Source organism: Python bivittatus, unplaced genomic scaffold, assembly GCF_059951505.1.
Source record: "Python bivittatus isolate LINGU-HERP-01145 unplaced genomic scaffold, Pbiv_v1 ctg000310_np1212, whole genome shotgun sequence".
NCBI classification, from domain to species: Eukaryota; Metazoa; Chordata; class Lepidosauria; order Squamata; family Pythonidae; genus Python; species Python bivittatus.
In genome coordinates this window covers 2,917,819-2,939,863 of record NW_028277054.1, presented here as the reverse complement: position 1 = coordinate 2,939,863, position 22,045 = coordinate 2,917,819, and the positions used below count along the sequence as shown (strand labels likewise).

The window sequence follows — 22,045 nt, the reverse complement described above, 5'->3', positions numbered from 1 at the left end:
AACGTCCCTGGATTGAGAGGGATTCCCAAGAGAGAACCAGTCTAAGGCTCTTTCTGCCTTTAATTTTTGGAAGCCTGCCCTCTCCTTCCTAGCTAGCAAGCCATAAATGGATTTCCTTACCCTTATTTGCTGGGCTAGTTAGAACTCCCTTTTGCTAGTTGGAGTGTCATGGCTGCAAAGATGATTTTTTGCTATCGTTAATGCTGCTACATTTCCCCTTTCAGGTGCCCTCAGCACCTGTGATTTCCTGCCTAGATGCTGGATTTCTCTGGCAAGGACTGGGTGACCTCTGTAGCTTTCTGGTTTGTGCAGTTAGGCTGGAAGGGGCACTCAGGGCAAGGGCTAATGGATGTTGAAAACATCCTTGGGAATTAGAGGAGATTGAACATTCCTTAGGAGGGAACAGTGTGTGTTCATGACGCAGAGAGGGTGTTTTGGAACAAGCATGCTTTGCATGGAGAAAGACACACTTACTCAGGTTCAACGTATGATTTACATCACACCATCCTTGTCTTTAGAGAGCCACTTTGGTGTAGTGGGTAAAAGCACCAGGCTAGAAACCGGGAGACGGTGAGTTCTAGTCCTGCCTTAATTAAGCATGAAGCCAGATGGGTGATTTTGAGCCAGTCGTTCTCTCGGCCCTGGGAAGGAGGAGGCAGGGGCAAGCCACTTCTGAAAATGCTGCCAAGGAAGCAGCAGGGACTTGCGAACGTAGATCAGGAGTCAAGAGTGACTTGAAGCCACACACACCCATTCTTGTCTTTACACCCAGGATGGTTTACAGCTTAAGAGCCTTGCAGGGTCAGGCCAAAAGTCCAGCCAGTTCAGTATTCTAGAGGAGTGTTCCTCAACCTGGCTGGGGAATTCTGGGAGTTGAAGTCCACACATCTGAAAAGTTGCCAAGGCTGAGAAACACTCATCTAGATCACAAACTGCCAGCCAGATGCATTCAGCAATTTGAAAAACGGAGATTGGGACTCTGGTTTTCCTCTATAAGATTCTGCGGTGGGGGCAATTCTTTACTGAAGCAAGTCAACAAAGGCCAGGCTGTTGCAATCTTACATGTTGCCAACTTGGCGCCCTCAAAATGTGTCACTTCCCATGATTTTCAGGCAGCAGAGGTCTTCCTGGCTGGGAGGTATAGGACAGTGTTCCTCAATCTTGACCACTTGAAGATGTGTGGACTTCAACTCCCAGAATTCCCCAGCCAGCCATGCTGGCTGGGGAATTCTGGGAGTTGAAGTCCACACATCTTCAAGTGGTCAAGGTTGAGGAACCCTGGTATAGGAGATGCACCAAGAGGAAAGCTGAACGTGGCGCTGGCGTACAACTCCCATCATCCACAGCCAACTTGGCTGATGATAATTTGGGGGACGAAAGCTGAAGAGCACAATGGGAAGGTTGCAGTTCTAGTAAACCTTTAAGGAAACATTTCCTCCCCCGCTCCCCAGCCTCTAAAAAGGATTCCACCCTCCCGTAATTTAAGATGGTACAGCCCAATTCACCCCTAACCCCCCCCTCTCCGGAATCTACCACCGGATCCTCCCCAGAATGGCCATCCCTTGCGGCTGCGGGGGCCGCCACCGCCGCTGCTGCTGCTGGAATCACGTGACGCTAGTGAGTCAGCACAGCCTTGATCACGTGAGCGAGAACCCAGCGATGGGCGTGCGTCGGTGGCCAAGTCACGTGCTGGGGCAGGTGTTACAGCTGTCGCCGACGCCGCCATTGGCCGTGCGTGCTGATGTGTGGCGCGTCGACGTCAGGAGACGTCTCTTTTCCCTCAGCCTGAAGGGAAAGCGGCCGCGGTGAGGGGTGGCCGTTACGGTCGTCCGTCCGTCCTCTTTCCTCCTCTTCAGCTTGTTCTGGGGGCGCGGGGCCGTTCTCCCCGGCCATGGCGATGGACACCAGCGGCAAGGAGAAGGAGGCGCTGCAGCTGCTCGCCGAGGCGGACAAGAAGGTCCGCGGCTCCCACGGCTTCTTCTCGGGGCTCTTCGGGTGAGGCCCGGGCCGCGGCGAGAACCTGAGGAGGGGCGGGAGAAGGGCGGCCTGTGCGGGGAAGAGCCCGTGACCCGGGCGCGAGGGCCGGCCGGCGGTCGAGGCGGGGCGGCAGCGACGATGGAGCGGGCCGCCCTCCCGCGCCGTGGGTGCCCGGCGGCGTTCGCCTGTCCGGCCGATCCGTCACGCGAGCCCCGTCGCTCGAGGTGGGCCTGGCTGCTTTTCGGGGCAGGGGGCAAGCCGGGCGCTTCTTTCGTTTGCGGCGGCAGTTCGTGGCGGGGTTTTTAAGGCCGAGCTGACGGCAGGAGACAGTTTTATGCCTGCTGCGGCAGAGGTCCCAAGCTCTTCGGCTCGTCGACCCCTTCATCAAGTTTCAGATTGTTCATCGACCCCCAGACATGAGTTATATGAAAATAATTTAATAAATGCTGTTTTAACAACAGCGATAATGGTAGTCCTGTCGACCCTTGGGGGGCCCCTGCTGTAAAGAGAAACCTCCAGGAAACTGCTCGATCTAGTTCTTAAACCGTTTGACCCAATTGCCCCTTTTCCTGGTCTCAAATAAGGTCATTCCACCCACACACCCAAAAAAACCCAGACTTGTTTTACCCAAGTATCTCGGCAGGGGCTATCCCAAGCTGGGTCCTCGACTCACAAACAAGCTATAATATTACAAATTCTCCATTGCCCCAGGATATCCCCCAGTTGAAGAACCACTGAACTAGATGGGTTGTGCACTGTAGCCCTGATGTTTGTGCGCAGTAAAATGTCTTCCTTTTTTTAATCTCCCCTCCCCTTCCCTGAGAAGATGACCATGGAATACTAATAATATATTTCTCCCCCGTTTCTCCATGCTATACCCTGGTGAGGCAACTGAAGTGAAAATACTGTACCTCAATGTTGGGAGCTGCTCCCTCTGCAGGAGATTGTGGAAGACATTGATGCTCCTGCGATTTGGCATAGCTTCAGTTACTGTTAGCTGTGAGGTGGAGAGGAATAGTTAAGTCCCCAGTATATTTCCCAGAAGGCTGTGAGCAACCTAATACTTAGGCAGGGTTTTGTATCAAAATCCTATCTAGTGCAGGGATTAAGAGGTGGGATTGTTAATGGTGACTGGCAAGCTAGTGAAGGGGAAAAACTCTTACGACCCAGTTGATGGTGCTACACGATCTGCTTGAGCCAAGTTTATTGATCTGCGCAGGAGACAAAATACAAGGTTCTGGCAAGGGGCGAGACAAAGCTTATATGATGGACTTGGTTGGAGGAAAAAGGACAGTATTACGCATAAGTGACATAGCCCACCTAAATCCATATCTGTAGCAAACTAGCATTTTACCTTTCATTTAGCCAGCAAGCCAGGGGCCTACAAGGGGTCAGCTTCGTCTTCTCCGGTACATAGGCCCTGAATTTGCAGTTTCTGCCTCTTAGGAAGCTATTCGTATTTTATTCTCAAGCATCAGGCAAAGCATAGAAGGCATTTTTGTTAGGCCAAACTTGTTAGTTGTTTTCTGCTTCACTAAAGAGAGTTTTTGTTGTCCTTGAAAAGAATGCCAGTTTCTCTGAGAATCATTGACCTGACCTGTCTCTTGTTAAACACATATTAGTACCACTAAGTAGCTAAAATCATAAGCTTGTGCTTGTCAACCTGTGCCTAAGAAAGTTTCTTCCAGAAGATGGCTGGTGTGGGTCTTCCGGGCTTTCTTCCAGAACATTGAGAAGTGAAATATAAATGTTCCAAGAAAGACATAGTTGTCCACATTTGGGTCTCGTACTGACCTAGAAAAGATGCTGAAGGATGATAAAGTGCCCAATCAACAACTGTCTGAAAATGTGTGGGCAAGCCTGCCATGAACTAAAAGAAGTTGTAAACCATGGTTCTTAGTACTGTAGTGTGATGGCAGTAGATTTCCTACTACCAAGATACTAGAAATATAATTGTAGAAGAATCCAAGCAGGCAGCAGGGCTAAGTACTGTAGAACAGCTAATCTATTCTGATTTAATGTGCTATGCTTTGCTTGAAGCCTAGTGTAAGAAAATGGGCAGACTTGAGTGATTGGTAAAATGGGATTGAAAGATATCATAAGAAGGATTAGGTTTCCAGTGTTAAATGAATCTTAAGGAAAGACAAAGGTATGAATGATGAAATAAGAGGACAACAGTCTAGCGTGTCATACACTGTCCTGCCTTGATAAATATTCATTGCCTAAAATTAAAATTCTGCTGAGCTCTACAGGTAGTCCTCGGGTTACAACAGCAATTGGGACAGGAACTTTTGTCACTGAGTGATGCGGTCGTAAAGCACAATGTCACATGACCACATCACTTAGTGACGGCAGTCCCAGTTACTGTCGTAATTCCGGGATTGCATGGGTCATTCAGGGGGAAGAGGCAGGAGCCCCAGGCAAGGAGCGTGGGGGGGTGCCGCAGGCAGTAGGGAGCATGGGGCTGGCAAGGGCTGTGGGCATGGGCTAGAGAGTGCAGGTGGGCTGGCAAGGGCCACAGGTGGGTGCTAGGGAGCACAGATGGGTTGGTGAGGGCTGTGGACAGGCCAGGGGTGTTGCAGGTGGACGTGTGCTGCAGAGTGTGGGCAGGGGGTACTCCATAGTGGGGCTTCTCGAAAGAAAAAGTGGTGGGAGCAACTTGTGATCTTCCCTACTGGCTTTCCCATTGACTTTGCTTGTGGGGAGCTGGCCGGGAAGATGTCAAATGGTGATCACATGACTGCAGGACGCTGCAACCGTAACAGGTGTGAGCCAGCTGCCAAGTGTCCAAATCGCAATCACGTGACTGGGGTGCTGCAGTGGTCAAAACTTTGAGGACCGGTCATAAGTACCATTCATTCAGCGCTGTTGTAACTTTGAAAAGTCACTGAATGAGTGTTTGTAATTTGAGGACTACCTGCAATGTTAGGAGCTTGCAGGTCAGAAGATTAAACAGAACAAGTTGGACACACGTAACAAGATATGCATAGATCCAGCTTATCTTCACAGAAGAACATTCTTCAAAGTATCTAAAGAATTGTTTACAAGCAAGTGAGGTACTGTTAGGTTAGCAGAACAGAAAATTAGCACCCAAGATACAAAACTGATAAAGCAGAAGCCTAACTGCATTCCAGAAAGAGCCGAAGAATGAAATGAACGCATGCTACAATGAGGTATTATTGAGCCTTCGTACAATGAGTGATCTAATGGAGAAGTCAAATTTTGAATAGATGTTAGATGTCTTAACCAAGTAACTGAGGTTAATAGTTGCCCTCTGCCAAAAGTAGATCAGTTAAGTGGGGCAAAATATTTATCTACTAAAAATGTAAGTAAGGGTTATTTCTTCATGCACCTGAGTAATGTTTCTAATTCAGGAGAACTTACATGATTTTTTTTTTCCTTGAAAGCATGACATAAGTGAGTGGAAGAGCATTAGTTTGCTCTTGCAATGGTTTTGTTTTGTTTTTGGTTTTGGCTGTATATCTCTTTCCTCCCACAGGTAGTGGCACCATCTGTTGCCAAGTGAGAGATGGGCAAAGAGGATGGAGGGCATATGACAAAGCTGGGGACTCAAGGCTGATTCCTTGTATCATATATAATGCAAGTCTGGGACTTGCACACTTCTGCAGCAAGGCATTGAAGTATATTTTTCCACAGGCTGTGAATAAAAGCCTGATGTCAATAGCTGTTGATTAGTTTCTACTCTATTGAGAGTCACCACTGCCAGCTTTGATGGTGTGTGTTAGATGGAAGAAGGTAGAGAAATTGTGATAGATTTTGAAGATGTTTGCTTTCCAGGATTCTTCCAGCCCAGCTGTTTTTGTTGTAGGTTTGCTGGAAATAATTTTCTGTGTCAAGGGAGGGGGAGCATCGCATATCTGTTAGATTCTTAGGCAGATTGGGGGTCACATACAGGTAGTAACTGGTTGGGATTTGTACTTAAATTTGTGATTCACGAATCTCTACCTCTCAGGTGATCTGAAAAACTGGTGGAAGTCCTGTAAAGGAGGCTATTGAAGTTATCTGCATGGTAGCAAAATGCAGTTCCCAGGATAAGAACTGTGATTGCTAAATTGGTTGAGGTTTGTGGTCCAGTCAAACTTACTTTAGATTCCTTCTGTCTGTTTCAAAAATAACAAGTTCCTAAGAGATCACTCCACAGTATGTATGAAGTTGATTTTTAGCGGATGTCAAGTATGTAAATTGGAATGTGTTGATTTTAAAGAACTTAAAAATACAAGCCTGATTAAACGCTTTTGAGCTGGGGGGCAGCTGATGCACTGCGTGGATTAAAATATTTGTCTGTTACGTTCATTTATCTTGTTTACATGCTACTAACTGGCCAGTAGTAAGGCAGTGCACAAATCCCTTCCATGTTAAACATGTATTTGGCTTTGGAAAAGATAGGAAAATGGCATGTTTTCCCTTTTGTTAAGAAAAGGCCGTCTTAACTATTTGGCAGCCAGCATTTTGTAATGCTTCTTTAAGAAATTATCCTTAGCTACAAAGATAAGATACTGTACAGAATTAGGCTGAGGAAACATCTTGGCTTCCTAGTATTTAGCTTATATTTTGGGTATGCAACTACCTGCCTTTTTTTAGCCCTATTTAATTGTCCAAGATTTTCTGAGAATTCTGTATTTGAAATGCCTCTTTGCATCCAGATCTGTGACTTGTTCCCAGGCCTACATACTCCAGTGTATCTTGTGCAACAGCTAAATGTTTTCTGGTCCAGGAATTTATTGCTCATTTCTCTGAGCTAAGCCATGACTGACATCTCAGCTTTCCTTAGAGGCTGCAAGCTTTCCAGCCACTATAGCTTGGAAATCTCCCAAACTGGATTCTGTACATTTTTCAGAACTGACTGAAGAAATTTAACTCTTACATGTGTATTTAAAACATCTCAAAATACATGCATTGGGATATCATTTCTGTGTTCCCTGGCCGTTTAGTTTGGCCCCCTCTGTTCTCATGTTTCAAGAGAACATTCACTAAAAATACTTGCTTTTCATATCCTGGGTTTTATTTTGTTGAAACTAAGGCATTTGGCAAGGTCTGACTGCCATCTGTAAGTGATTCTCAAAGAAAATGAATTATAGGTTTCCAGTGATGAAGCAGGGAAACTGCTTTCTGGAGGGGAATATGTTGGAATGGTAGGAAGAAATTAAGCTTTTTACAAACTGGTGGTATTAGAACAGAGCTGGCATAGCCAGGTGCAACATTTTGCGGTAGATATGATGTGTGGTTTCTGGAAAACTTGAGTCAATTATTTTTCCTGAGCTCTAGACTGAGAACTGGTTTAATGTGTTTAACCGTAGTGGGCAAAGCTAAAGTATTAGCCCTTTTAAGATGTGTTTCTGTATCTGCTTTAAAAGTCTCCGTAGCTGATTGCATTTGAAGTGAAACACTAAGGGATGTAAAATCCAATAAAGTACATGTTTTATGTGACTTGATGGTGCTAAAAATCTAAAGCTCTGTTTTGGTATATTTTTTTGCTGGAATCTGTTTAATACTGACAGTTCAATAGCACACGGTTCTCTCACTGTTAATTTTTAAGAGGGAAAAAAAGTAAGACTGGATGTTTCCAAAGGCCTGTGCATTAGATATATAGAAATTACTAACTGAAAGTGAAATGCAAATCTGAATTGATCAGTTTAATGTCTTATGAAAGCATATACTTTAGTTAACAATCTTATTTTTTTGTTCATACATTTTATTAATATCTGGATTGAAATAAAGCTACACTGCAAATTGTAGAACTGAATTTGCTCCATAAGTGCAGTTGCCTTTCCTTAGATTCATGTTCTCTGTCATGAAATACACAACCTGTATTTGGGGCCTTTACGGCCATGCCATTATTTCCTTGCATGCAGAGTTTTTGTTTGAATGATGTGCCTAATAGTAGCTTCTTTCTTGAAAAAGTGTAAACATTGAGATGTTAATACACACGCCTGCGTATATTCTTTCTTTTGTGTGCCAACCCAAGCTAAAACTGTTTGACATTCAGTATGGAAAAAGAAAGAGACTTCTTTTGCAACTAGAGGATTCTGCCTGCTCTCAGCTGATGCATTGTGTTCTTTTCCTCCCTAGAGGTGGCTCCTCCAGGACTGAAGAAGCATGTGATATCTATGCCAGAGCAGCTAATATGTTCAAAATGGCCAAGAACTGGAGTGGTATGTAGCTTATCTGATCCTTTGGCTGGAATTAGACTATATCCCACACAACGGCATATCTGGCTTGCTAAGGCACACATCACTTTGTCTGCTGGTAGAATACATACATCACAATAAAGAGACATATTCCGCAGCCTGAGAAGCTGGAAATACCTGAACATCCTCATGGAACCAGGAAGGGCTGGGCAAGTGCTGCTCTGGCTAGTTTCATGGAACAATTACTAATAATCACACCCCAGATTAACCTCACTGGCTATGGAACTGCCACTGCCCAAAGCTGCAGTGAAGGAAGTGCTGCAGTTTTAAGATAAGAGCTCTACAATCAGGTGGTGAACCCCATGGTTTGGGAGCAGTGGTAACACGGGTGCTAAGAATGTAGGCCCCAAGCACTTTTCTTCTGTCACCCCTTTGTTTCCAGAAAAGGAGGATAAACTGTTGGGGTCTTTGCAATCCCTGGTTTTGAACTTTAAGTTACATACTCAAAAGTTCCAAGCCTTTCATTCCCCGGTACCTCTTTCTTTTTCTTATAGCTGCTGGGAATGCATTCTGTCAGGCTGCTCAGCTCCATCTCCAGCTTCAGAACAAGCATGATGCAGCCATGAGCTTTGTGGATGCTGGTAATGCCTTCAAAAAGGCTGATCCTCAAGGTAAGAAAAAGCAAGTCAGGTACTCGTGCAGCCTTAGCGGAATTAGATAGGATTACCTCTCAGGACATAGGGATGGTCCATTCATATCTCCCAACATTTCCACTGAACATATACAAACATGTTGAATCTACAGAATGTGGGTTTCCATCATGCAGTGTAACCAACAGTGCCTTAGGCTTCATCAAGTATATATTTCCTTTCCAAAGAAATGTAGGTCAACCTGGCTGTACTGATAGTTATTCCCCTGTTGGTCATTTTGAGCATGGCTAGGAGGGGGAGACAAGAACTGTACTGAGCCACTATTTCAGGGGCCAAGTTGCAGTTTAATAACTCTCCTCTTGTGCAAAATGCATAATCCTAGTCCACGAGTGCACACTTCTTTTGAATGTCTTACTGTTTAAGTTTAGGAAGTCTTGTGTAATCTTGTGTTACCCAAAAGCCAAGCTTTTGTGTAACTTAGAGTAAATTTGAGCTTTGCATTATGAATCTGCTCCTTCTCCCCAGGGACTCTGTGATTAGGAAAAGATTTCAAAGAATTTTTACCTTTTTCATCTCTCTTGAATGCAATGCCTGGCAAGATTTACTGAACCCTTCCCTAGACAGCAATTTGTCTAGGCAGGGCTGCTTGCTCCTGAGCCTTTATTTCTGGGAAGTGGAATCCTTTTTGTACCTTGTTGCTAGTACTTGTTAATCAGAAACTGATGGGCAGTTGATTAAAGAGAGCTGTCTTCTGTAGGTGCCAGGAATGGTTTCAGAGGAAAGATGACATGTTACCTGAGGAGAAAACACATTTAATCCTCGTCAGGGATTTGTTTAATCTTTTGGAGACTTGGATGCTGATTATCTGCCATGAGAGGGAGGTGGAATAAGGGGCAATCCAAGCTGTGCACCAATTCCCCAAGGATTTTAATGCGATGCTAATAGGAGCCCTTTTGACGCCTTTGGATTGTCTTCTTTTAGTAAGCAAAGCTTTTTCTGGGATTGAAGTCTGGAAAAGGAAACAATTGTGCTGCTCTTGATAGAACTTTGGGGCCAAACAGTGTAAGTTAGAGATCTGTACATCTTGAGGGGCCCTTGTCCACCCCATGGCATACGTTCAAAAAAAAACAACCAACCCAACCAAATTAGACTGCAGTTGTCTCATCTCATAAGAGATGGTCTTGGAGACAGAGCTCTGATCTTGAAGGGGGAAATCTGGTAACTGAAAGCCTTTGCCAGTTGGTTATTTCTCATGTTAGAACAGTGACTTGGGGGCAGACCTGGCTGGGTGGGGGCTCCCTTGGAGCAAAGCACTCCCCCCCCCCGCATGAAGAATTTCCCTCTGTTGGAAAGAAAATGGTGGGACAAGGAAACTCTCTTCTGTTCTGCTTTTTTATAGCTTGATAGAAAGCCCTTGAAAGATTGCCAGTCAGTCTATGGAACAGGAAGTTAGAGTGGTCTTCTCAGGCACTCCTGAGGTGCAGTGCGTGTCTACGAGAAGAAGTATTTTTTCTGCAGGGCTGCTTGCTTTGATATTTTGGCACTAGGCACAGCTCTTTATTTTCCCAGGCCCTTTTTCCTCTCCCAGTTATAAGGTGCTCCACTATGATGAAATGTGTATATCTATTATATGCTGCCTGACTCCCAGCTATTCTGCTAACCCTGAAAATAAATAGCGATAAGCCTGAGTTACGCAAAGATATTTATCTTCTGTCTGGAGCAAGCATTCCCTTCAAAACAAAAGGGCTGGGAATGGGTTATTTTTAAAAACTGGAGCTTAGGTTGTCCAATCCTCTGCAATCAGAACAGGTATTTTTGTAAGTTAGGTGTTGCAGTTCTTCAGGCAGCCACCTAGTGGCAGCATTGGAAACCTTCCTGTGGTTGCCTGACCTTGGCTGTGTATTGAATGGGCCCCTCAAGAAATGGGGATGAGATGCCCAGCTGTTTGCCTCTGGTTCTCACCTGAGGAAGAATGCCAAGCCACGTAGAAAAGTCCCATCCGTTCTCAAGATACTCTGTCCTGGTTACAAGACGAACTCAGCAGTTTTTCCTTAAGTACTTATTGATCTCGTCCAAGAAAGGAAATATACTATAAATATTCCTGCCCTCTGTTCCTTTCAGGGAGGTTAGAGGAGCTGCATTGACAAATGGCTTTGTTTTTTCATGTTACTGTATTTAAAATGGCTAACTTTGTTTATTTTTTAAATAGAGGCCATTAATTGTCTCCTCAGAGCTATTGAGATCTACACAGACATGGTAAGCTTCTTATATAATTCAGAAGTCCTTTTTTAATTAAAAAAATGGACAATTTTGTGCTTTAAAAAAGCACTTACTTGGCAAACCCCATAAAGGATGGCTTTTCTCAAGTCACTTGTATTTTAGATATGGCTCCAAAGCAAGAAACCACAGACCTAATGTGTGGGGGGGATTGTCTGGCTGACACACAAATTATGCCGCACTGTAATGATGCTGAAAAAGCTTTGTGCATCAGAATTGCCCTTAGATCAAGTAAACATCTCGATCATGGATAGATGGCACTTTCTCTGGCTGGTCAGCTGGATTGTGCTAATTGCCACAGAGTTTGCAGTAAACTAGAGCCTTTGGAGAAACAAATGAACTTTGAGTGATACAGTATTCCAGTGCAGCTTTTCCCAATCTGATCCTTTCCAGATGTGCTGCGATTACTACCTTCCAAATTCCCTGGTGTATAAAAACAGATTATTCTGACAAAATGCATTATAGATGGCAGGATAACCTTCAGCTTGGACCACTTAATTGCTACATGTCCATTTTTAGAGAATGTGCTTGCATGTGTTGTCTCTCATGCCTGTGGAGTAATGGTGTCCTTTTGAGTTGTCTGCTTCTGCATTGCGTTTTGTATATGCTATATAGGGAAAGAGGTCATTTGGGCTGATACCAGTGGATTTTTCCAGGTATTTATAGACTTTGGAGGTTCAGGATAGTTCCTGATATTTTTTCAGATAGTTATAGACTTTGGAGGCTCAGGATAGTTCAACAAAGTTGAGGATCACCCATTGCCTGAACTAGGGCTTTCTTGGGTGGGACACAGACATCCAGGTGTCCCCAAAAGTTGGCTTCTGATTCACTCCTCTTCTGTTGGCTTTCTTTTTAGGGGCGTTTCACCATTGCAGCCAAGCACCATATAACCATAGCTGAGATCTATGAGACTGAGCTGGTGGACATTGAAAAGGTACGGTGCATGGACAGGTCTTGTAGGCCCTGTCTCAACAAGCTCGCTTACAATGGTGTGCTTGACCCTGAACCCTTATTCTGGATTCCCAGAAGAGGATAGTTGTTGGGATTGTGATAACTTTTGGAAAGTTCACTTTCAGTTCTGCTGTTGCTAACACCCAAGTTTCAAAGGGCCCTGAACTGGTTACCAGGGAGAGCAGGGGCAGAGAAGGGGAAATCGATGGGCTCCAGGAATTAGGTTTAGTGCTTTATTAAACCAATCTATAGTCAGAGTTGGTCTGAAAGTGCATTCAGATGTTTTGAACAACTTTGGACTGGAAAGACAAGAGGGTAATATCTTCTAATACAAATGACACAGGGCAGTTAATTGCCACAATGGAGAAAGGCTGAAGTCTCTAAATGCGTGAGGAATGCTTGCCTCTCCCTATTAAGGGTTATCTATCTATCTATCTATCTATCTATCTATCTATCTATCTATCTATCTATCTATCTATCTATCTATCATACTTCATATAGCCACCTATATTTTGCACCACAGCCCTGGGCAGCTTACCAACAACTATAAAAATAGTGAAAAGCATAAAAACTATAACAAAAACTCTGGCGTCCCAGAAACAACACTCCCCCTCATATCACCATTCAACTTTATTGGGCTCTAGCCTCACTCTATGAAGAGTCAGCTCTTCAAGACTGTCTGGAAGGCTAGGAACATGGGGGCCTGCTGGTCTCAGTGGGAAGGGTACTAGTTTTAGCTGGGAGTGTGAGACCTTTTGGTAAATGTTGGCAGTACTATGATACCCTTCCTTTCAGGAGACATATTTTCAAAGTGGCTTACAAGTAATATTCCAGATGCATTTCTTAAGAATTACAATAAATAATATCAATGCATGACATCATTGAACTCACTCATGGCAGTTAGTGGTAGATGGTCTTGGTGATTAATCCAACAAGGCTTAATCCAGATTGAGCAGGGGGTGATGTTGTCATTATCCCTCCCTGTCTCCTTCCTGAATGTGTCCCCAAGATGATCCTGTGGAGGGAAATAGAACCAGCTGCAGTGAGCTCTGAAATCGTTTTCACCTTTCTTAGATGCTCAGAATAAAATTCATACCTGTTTTGCCATGTGGGGGAATGGCAGGACAATAAACCTCCCTGTAATTGAGTTAAAGTTATTGCCATTCTTTGCTACTTGTGAACTCTCTGGGAAGAGTCTGCTAAGGCCTTGGAGGGAGAAGGTGTGTATATGTGTGTGTACCTTTGGTGTCAACCCAAGCCATATATATGATCCAGTCTCTTGCCATTTCCTTTTTCCTTCCTTTTCAGGCAATAGCTCATTATGAACAAGCTGCAGATTACTATAAAGGTGAAGAATCAAACAGGTAATTTAAGCATTCCTGGGCCCGTTCCTGCTCTAGGCTTATTGCTTTATGATGGTTGCATTCCTGCCTGTCAGGAAGGCCTCAGAAAGCAGACAGGTTTAAAAGGAGTGAAGGCTTGATGGACAGCCTATCTATTTTGGAAATGACCAGAGGGTCATTTTTTGTGTTCTGCTGATGGCAAGCTAAAGTAATATTTTGAACTGATCTTGTGATTCGGTTCTTTGGAGCAAAGTTGAAGCAGGTCGACACAGCTATGCCTTGGTGGATATGAAAGCAATGAGAATGTGGTTCTGGGCTGGTACTTCACGTTTTCACAAGTACTTCTCTGACGTAAAGGTTACAGGCCTGATCCAGCCTTATTTTGGCTGCTTATAGACCATTTTTGCTCACTCCATATGAATTGCTTACCACAGGTTTGAAATACAGTTCTCTATAGGCTTAGACCAAAATTGCTTGGTCTGCTTTGGGGCAGTGTTGGAACTATGGAGCAATCATTTGAAATCTGCCCCAAATGAGCAAATCTGAGTCAAAGGTCTTCCTGGAGGAGCTGTGAATTGGACAAAGTATCACTGCTTGATCCATGCCCCAGGCACAAAGTCTCTCTTTGACCAGAGTGAGCAGCTTCATCAGTCCCAGAAGTCATTCAGGAAATAAGAGGAAGAGCCAGGGGGCTATTTTAATAATTAGCAATTGACTATATGAGGGGGAAAGCCCCATTTTTCTCCTCTGTTGCTCCAGTGTGAGGAGACAGGATGGATGTGGGTTAGGGACTTTTTAGCGCATCCTTCCTTTACAAAACTCTGGGCTGCTTGTTTAGGAGCAAATACACACAGAAAATGAAAATAACTGTTGGAACCTTGTGAAGCTTTACTGTAGTAAAGTGACAGCTTAACATTTAGCTGTTTCCCATCATACGTTTGGGAATGAACTTGCCTTGCCAACTGTATTTGCTTTGGCAAGCAACTGAGCTCCAGGCTCCCCCTTGTGGGACTTTAGGAAAATCTAATTGTTTTGCCTGCTGTCTGTTTAGCCCTGTTCTATTAAGCAAATACTGCGGCTGCAAGATTGTTTTAGAAAGGATGTACAGTATTTCCAAGGAACAGGACAAGAACACAGGAGCTTCGTTCCTCTGTTATCATTCTACCCTTGACATCTGCTGGGTTACCTAGTAACATTGCTGTCCATTTAAAGAGAAGAATTGGAGTTGCCAGTTCTTCCAGCGGTTTGCCCACTACCCACTGAACGTTCCCTTTTCAGCTCCAAGCATCCAAGTGCCCAGAGCATTAAGCAAAGTGCAACTTTGCCCATCCTGTTTTTACCTTTGGTCAGAGCAATAGTAAACAAGAAGAAATGTTCTCAGAGCTTTCATCTCTCGCTGAATTTGAATCGGCTTCCCTCGTTCATCAAGTGTAGGAGAAGCTTCCCTCCCCTTCAGAGGCTGGTTTTCCATTGGTGCAGCATGGAGAGGTTCCTGATGAAGAAAACGAGTGACAGTGCTCCACAGCATTTGTTCCCTCCCTTGCCCTTTCTAAAGCTCCTTTGTGGGAGACTGGGATCTTCCAGTTGTATTCTGTTGTATAGACGTCCCAGAGCTTTTGTGACTCAAGTTCCCAAACTTGGGTATTCTCCTCCCTTCTTTTCTGATCTCTAAACATACTTTCATTGGATTGTGAAGAAAAAAAATAGATAAGCCGTTGCTGCTGTCTCTGGAGGCAAGAGGCCCTGGCTTCCGGTGGTACTTGGCAGCAGCCTTTATTTAATCAGTCAATCAATTTATAGGATACCTCAGTTGCAACTGCAGCTCTAGGCAGCTAAAGGCTGTTGGTCTTCTGGAGCATTAATGGATTGGAATTGCTGTTTGTATTCCTGAAGTTCCAGATAGACCACAATAGATCCCTGGTACTCAGGATCTTAGTCACTAACTGAAGATTATTGTTTCATCCATTGTGTAGAGCAGTGTTTCTCAACCGTGGCAAGTTTAAGATGGGTGGGCTTCAACTCCCAGAATTCCCCAGCCAGGTGTAGAGCTTTCCCATTCTTCCCACTCCTATCTCGTGTATTACTCCAGATCTGAGAACAACAGGCAGTAATTCTGCTGTTATTGCTGGCCAAGGCTTGTATGCAGTTCATCTTTGGGCCATCTTCTGAAAGGGCTTACAGGAGAGCATGTTACTGTTCCCTTCAGGTTTCCTTTGCAATGGCAGTTTTTGGCAACTGAACGCTTCATGAATCCAGTTTGTATTGCATCTCTGCGATGCATGGCTGTGTTGCACTACAGTCTCTGGGCTGTTGGATGCTGCCCAGAACAAGGAACAGAATGTTCTTAACTAGGAATTCAGAGTTGTTCACAAGTAAGGGCCCAGCTCCTTGTGTGATACCTAGTCTGAGTGGATTATTATATTCTGAACTCAGTTACATGGAGAAAGGATCATTGCTTAGACGGTAGCTTCAAGACATAGGGAGGAAGTCAGAAATGCCTCTTAAGCCACCCCCCTCAGGCTAGTACTCAGTTTGAAAAGATCCTGGCTCTTGGGCAGAGCAGAGAGTCTGACTGCCAGGAACACTTTCTGGCAAACCCACATTACAGACAGTTCTACTTGCCTTGGGATGTACAGTTCTGCTCTTAGTATCTTTCGATTAGCAAGAGAACCCTGGTGAAGATGCAGGCACCACCTGTCCCCCATGGAAGCTACTTTTTAAACTTGTATTAGCATTTTGTATTTGGACCTTGGCCACTCTCAGAGTGATTCGGGTGTCACGGGATCCACTGACATTGCCCGGGTGGGCACAGAGGCTGTGTTGGCAGGTGGGGAAGAGGAGTTGCCGGTCTTCCCGTGTCCAGTTGCCTCCAATCCTTTTTTCTCTTCCTGCAGCTCTGCCAACAAATGTTTGCTGAAAGTGGCTACCTATGCAGCTCAACTGGAGCAATACCAGAAAGCTATTGAAATCTATGAGCAGGTCTAGTTATTTCTGTTCTTTTTCCCTTCTTCCCTTGAACTCTCACAAAACTGCACATCTTTAATATACTGGGCCACAATATGGTGTGAAAACAAAAGTGTACCAGGGCTGAGACTTGCCAGAGTGTACAGTTTTAATGAAAGGGCGATTTGATGTTGAGGCAGTTCATGAGTTTGTTTGTTTATAAGGCTGCCCGGCTCAACACTGACTCTGGAGTATGTACACATTAAGGGACACGTACAATACATAGAAGCAAGCGCGAGAGAATAAGCATAACAGGGGAACAAGCATGCATCATAACCCAAGCAGACAATAGACTCCAGATGGACACGCCTCAACCTGTCTCAGAGCTGGGGGGAAAACCTATTTTGAAGGTTTGGTTAAAGGATTGCAAGATTGGAGCAGTTTGAACGTCTGAGGACATGCTAAAAGTGTGCTTTAAGTCCCATCAGAGGACATTGCTTAATAGGTGGGACATGAAGCACACCTGCTGTGTCGGATCTTGCGCCAGAGATGATGAGAGAAAGAGGCAGCCTCTTAGATACGCCATGAAGTTATGTGAGGGATGGCTAAGTCCTCAAAATGTTGGGAGAACTTTCTGTGACCTTTCTTACCAGCCTCCTCTTTTCTCCTCACATCTTCATCCACTTCGCAGCCACAAGAGTTAGAAACTTGTTTTCTTTATGTAAAAAGTTCACGAGGTTTCACAGGAAGCTATCTTATATGTCCAGCATGATTTTCTGGGGTGTTCCTGGGATCTTGTGGCATTGAGCCCCTGCAGAGCAATTCTAATAATGCTTTCCCTTTCCAGACACTTCCCCTTCCATTTTGGAGTAGAGGAGTGGAGATTATTCAAAGACTAAGTGCTTTTTTTTTTTCAAGCTGGGGAAAAAAAATCACTACTCTAAAATGCTGTATTTTGCGCAAAGGACTTGGTTGCTAGTTCTGTCCCATTTTCACCTCTCAATTTTGGAGCATGTTGTATTGCTGATCAGATGAGCATCATGACCTGTTTATCACAGTCATTGGTTTGTTTACGCAGGGGTAGAACATTTGCAAGAAAAGTGTTTAATCAGCAGCAAACCAGTAATTCTCACAGGTTAATACAGTTATGACATCTCTTTCCTTGCCCTACTTCTCTGCCCGGCATTTGCTATGCTTGGACTCCTGTGTTTACAAGATCTGCTGACTTGTCTTAAAAAAACAAAATTGGATGTCTTCAGATCTAAGTTATGTGGTAGGTTCTGAATCCTGCATATGGAGATATGAATACCATATAATTTTCTTCCATTTTTTAAAAAAGCTTCCTTCAAAAAACAAAAAACAAAATCCTTCCTGATTCTCTTCTTTTCCCCACCTTTTCTTGGCATCTCCAGGTTGGTACTAGTGCCATGGACAGTCCCCTGCTGAAATACAGTGCAAAGGAATATTTCTTCAAGGCAGCCCTCTGCCACTTCTGCATTGACATGTTCAATGCCAAGGTTTGGACAATGTTATTTTCTTTCTAAAAATGTAAAACTTGTATTGAAAAAGCTCTAGGCCAAGGATCCTCTGCGTGAAGGAATCTATTTCTTCAGAATGCGCGTGGGATTTAAGGATTGTGTGTTTGTGTCTGTGTGCGTGAGGGAGATAAAGGCAGCTGCCTGGCTTTACACCATCGTGACAAATAGGCTTTTGCTTTTTGCTCTAATAATCCCAAGAACAGTAGTTTGTAGTGATGGTGGGGGAAGAGAAGCATATGGGAAGTGAGGGTTTAATTTCTGAGTCAAGGCTTGAGGCCTTGTAGTTAAAAATAATTGGATCATCACATGTGCAGTACTTAAATGCAGGAAGAGGTTTTGCAGTCTAGAGGGCTTGTCTACGGTTTCACTTTTTTTAAAACCTGAGTTCCTGTACTGTTAAACCTTTTGATTGACCCAACCCTAACTGGGATTCCATTCCTTTCTTCATTTAAATCAGTTGGCTGTACAGAAGTATGAAGAAATGTTCCCAGCTTTCTCGGATTCTAGAGAATGCAAACTGGTTAAAGTGAGTAGTTCTTATTTAGTCTTAAGCTCATTCTCACTGAAGATAGGCATCTGTCTGACAGGAGGCCTCCATTTTTCCTCCAAGAAGGAAACCTTGGATTAGATTATGTCAGCTTCACTACCAAGACTTGAGGAGTGATATTATACAAAGATGACGACAGTCAAGAATTAGAAATGAGTTGCGTAATTGGTCAGCAAAGAGGGAGGAGCTGGGAGTTACACCATGCAATAAAGGCATTGTTCCTAAGCACTGGGGGTTAGATTTCCAGAAAAGTCTGGAGATGTTTAGCTAGTCAAACTTACGTTATGGTTTTTCTACCCCACTGATGGCTTACATTAAGCTCGGTCTACCCAAGACCATGTAATGACATGGTCTTTAGCCAGTGTATAACCTCTGCACTCAAACCAGCGAGCCTTCCAAATTCCTTTTGTCAGCGACTGACTTTATAGTGTGACAGTGACACCATCTGTCAGGGATGCTTTATTTGGAAACTGATCCAGAAATGCCTTACTCCTGTCCTGTCTCTTTCCTAGAAATTGTTGGATGCTCATGAGGAACAGAATATCGACAGTTACACTGAATCAGTAAGTCTTGGTTATCCTCCTCTTTTCCATTACTGTCCAGTGCAATTTTTTCCAGCCTGCGGCCTCCCGGACCTAGGGGATTTCAACTATGTGACCATGGATGATCAACATATCTAGGGAACATCAGGCTGGGAGGGAGGTGGATCTACCATAAGCTCTATAGGTAGATTGCCTGGAGTTCTGGAAGCTGCGGTCCCAGCTCATCTGGAGGGAGACAGTGGGGAAGGTGGAATAGAACGTTGCCACTTACATTCCTGTTGGGGCTGTATTTGGCTATGGAATATTCCTGGTTACAGTTCTCTCTTTCCCCTCCACCAGGTGAAGGAATACGACTCAATCTCTCGCCTGGACCAGTGGCTGACCACCATGCTTTTGCGCATCAAGAAAACCATACAGGGGGAAGAGGAAGATCTGCGTTAAGAAACCCTTGCCCTCAGTCCTCTGTCCTGTGTTTGCAGAACTCTGCATGGATCAGCTCTGGGGGAAGAGAGGGTCTTGGCACGAAGGAATGAGACTCAAGTGGCAAATTCTTCATTTTCGCTTCCTTTCTCATCACACCTCTTTGTGCTGCAGTAAACAGGGCTGGGATGTGTCTGTCACCTGTGGACTGCTCCAGAGAGATTTGAAGTTCTCCATGTTGATTGCCTTGCCTCGCTTCCTGAGCCAGCATTTACATCCTTCTGATGGCTTAATTGATTGTTTAATATTTAAAGCATCTTTAGTATGTTCAGTTTGTTGATGGTGCCATTTTCCTTTCTTTCTCCCAAAAATCTTACTGAAACTGATCTGGAAAATGGCTTCTTCTTTACAATAGAAAGAATGGCTAGTATTTGTTGCTTCATCTCATTCCATCCCCCCGACTGCGGCAGTTCCAGCTCCTTTTCAGCAGGCATTGTAGTTTGAGTTTTGGCCAATGCTTCTCCTTCTAAAATAATATTTTAAAATTAACATGAATGGCACTGATCTCTAAGAGAATGAGCTGCGCTTGCTAAATGTCTCCCACCTGCCTTGTTTCAAATAATGGTGGGAACCCAAGAACTCTCACAAATTCTACCTGTTGCCAATGAGCTGTATGAAATAATTCTGCTTCATTCCATGTTTATTTCTGCACCCTGAATTATCTTGAATTTATGATGGGAAGTGTCAGCCCAGCTCATTCTCTTAGAGATTGGCACAGAAGTCTGGAGTTGTAATGTATATCCATGGCTGGTCAGAGTGATATTCAATCTCCTGTTCCTGCCTGACTAGAGGCAGACCAAACTTGAACTATGCAGCAGGTAGCCAACACCCCCCCCCCCTTATTTAAAACTAGAAGCTCTGTGTGCAGGCTGTCTTGATAACCATCATCTTGTCTTGCATGGTCCTCCTCCTGGCTTAGTTTGAAGAGAGCATTTCTCCAGCCGAGTGTTCTGTATACATTGTCATGAAGCTGCTGTATTTTTTTCTTCTGGGATTTCTCTTGTGTTTGCTTTAAGAAAAAGAGCTTTATCATGTAATCTAGGACCTTCATGAAGGTTTCGCATATTAATGTTTTGTTACTCAGTTGTTGGGAGGTGGACTTAAGTCCTGTTGCATGTTTCAAAATGTCTACCGAAAGCAACTAATAGTGAAATAACTTGCACACAAGAAACAATAAAAAAAAACTTTGCATGGGTAGAAACAGCGTTAGAGTCAAGTGTAACAATAGCCTCCCTAACTTAAATTTCTGTTGCTTGTATAAAAGTCTTGCTTGTTTTCAGGCCCATCACTCTTTGTTGTTCTTCCCTGCTCCCTTGCCCCTTGAATTTCAGAACTGATTCTGCTTTCAGTTCAGATTCCCTTTCCTGTCAGTTCTCCTAAGTTGTGATTTTGTTCCTGAACACTGGCTGTGATTCTACCCGTCTGTAAAAATATTCCTGCATGCTTGAATTTGGCTGCCTCTGTGTGTATGTGTGTGTGTACACATTTTTGTTACTGCAGTATGTTTGGATAAGAAATGTGGCTCACAGGAGTTAGAGTTATATGTACTCTGAAGTTGCATAGCAAACAAGAATGCCCCCATATAAATTGTGCAGATTAAATCAATATGACTTTAAATCATATAATTCTCTATGCAGGGCATTGAATCTTCACTTTATTAACTGGAATATTTTTTTTTCCTGCTGGCACTGAAGCAACTTTTGCTAAACTTCAGTGCATTTTGAGAAGCATATCTATCCAGCCATAAGAGATACCTGGAAAATGGTGATAGTTGTCAGGAATGAAAAGACCTGCAATCCAGAGGATACCAACCCAAACATGGCTGAATTTGAGATTTCCGCATTCAGATGATTCTGGCTTGCAATAAGAAATAGTGTCCATTGAAGAGGGAAGTTTTCCTGTAGCAATCTTTATCAAATTAATGTTCTCCAGAGAATGGCAACACCTGCCAGCCTCTGGAGGGAACCAGATTGAAGGAAGCTGGCTGATGTCCTCTGCCAAAGCAAAGAATAATCAGGGGCCTGTAACCCTTGTTTGATGTTAAGCAATTAAATATTTATACTGCAATTCCTCAAAGATCTGTCTAAATGAGGAGGGTAGGTTTCTTTATGTCTTACATTCAATACTAACATAAGTGATCCCTAATTCAGAAGAGATTGGTGCATGTCCAGATTCCAAGGCTAGTTGGAATGGTTTCTATGAAGTCCGAGTGGCTTGGTTCCAGAGTTTTATTTGTTCAAGCTTTAAAGTAGCTCTGAAGTCATACATCTTTGTGATATCCAATGTTGCTGCTTCTCATGGTATACCTTTTGTCACAGAACCAATGGCCAGTGATGTGGAAGTAGTGAAATGGGCAAGACTAGAAAAGGCTGTAGGACTTGTTTGTGGAAGCATAATCTGGGTTAGCCACCTCCTGGTGTGGTTTAGACCAGTAGAGTTTTGTAAACTGTTCTTGCCATGTTAACAGTACAAACTAGAAATAAAGCATGAAGTTGGCATTTGTGACTCAAACTAGATCTTGTGTTACCTTAAGTGCTAATACCTTAATTCTACCATGTGCTTTGGTAGAAGCACTGGACAGCGAGATGTGTGTGAAGCCTCATCCTGAAGAGGCTGAAGCGCAAATGGTTGGGAGGTGGGATTTAAAC

General features: G+C 43.9%; 1 protein-coding gene across 1 annotated transcript; it reads left to right on the top strand.

The window, feature by feature from the left end:
- Positions 1–1,703: 1,703 nt before the first annotated feature.
- NAPA (NSF attachment protein alpha) lies at positions 1,704–21,908 on the top strand. The gene is made up of 11 exons (XM_088139833.1): positions 1,704–1,995; positions 8,068–8,150; positions 8,681–8,797; positions 10,986–11,032; positions 11,910–11,987; positions 13,313–13,368; positions 16,242–16,326; positions 17,703–17,807; positions 18,286–18,354; positions 18,888–18,938; positions 19,257–21,908. Exons 1-11 carry the CDS (start codon positions 1,892–1,894, stop codon positions 19,356–19,358), a joined length of 897 nt encoding a protein of 298 aa, XP_087995959.1. The 5' UTR covers positions 1,704–1,891; the 3' UTR covers positions 19,359–21,908.
- The last annotated feature ends 137 nt before the right edge of the window (positions 21,909–22,045 follow it).

What these genes read in the sequence shown, in the direction of transcription:
- NAPA (XM_088139833.1), top strand. Translation starts at nt 1,892, where the DNA reads ATGGCGATGGACACCAGCGGCAAGGAGAAGGAGGCGCTGCAGCTGCTC. An exon ending in AATGGCCAAGAACTGGAGTG is followed by an intron (nt 8,151 to 8,680) that starts GTATGTAGCTTA and finishes TTTTTCTTATAG; the next exon opens with CTGCTGGGAATGCATTCTGT. An exon ending in TTGACATGTTCAATGCCAAG is followed by an intron (nt 17,808 to 18,285) that starts GTTTGGACAATG and finishes CATTTAAATCAG; the next exon opens with TTGGCTGTACAGAAGTATGA.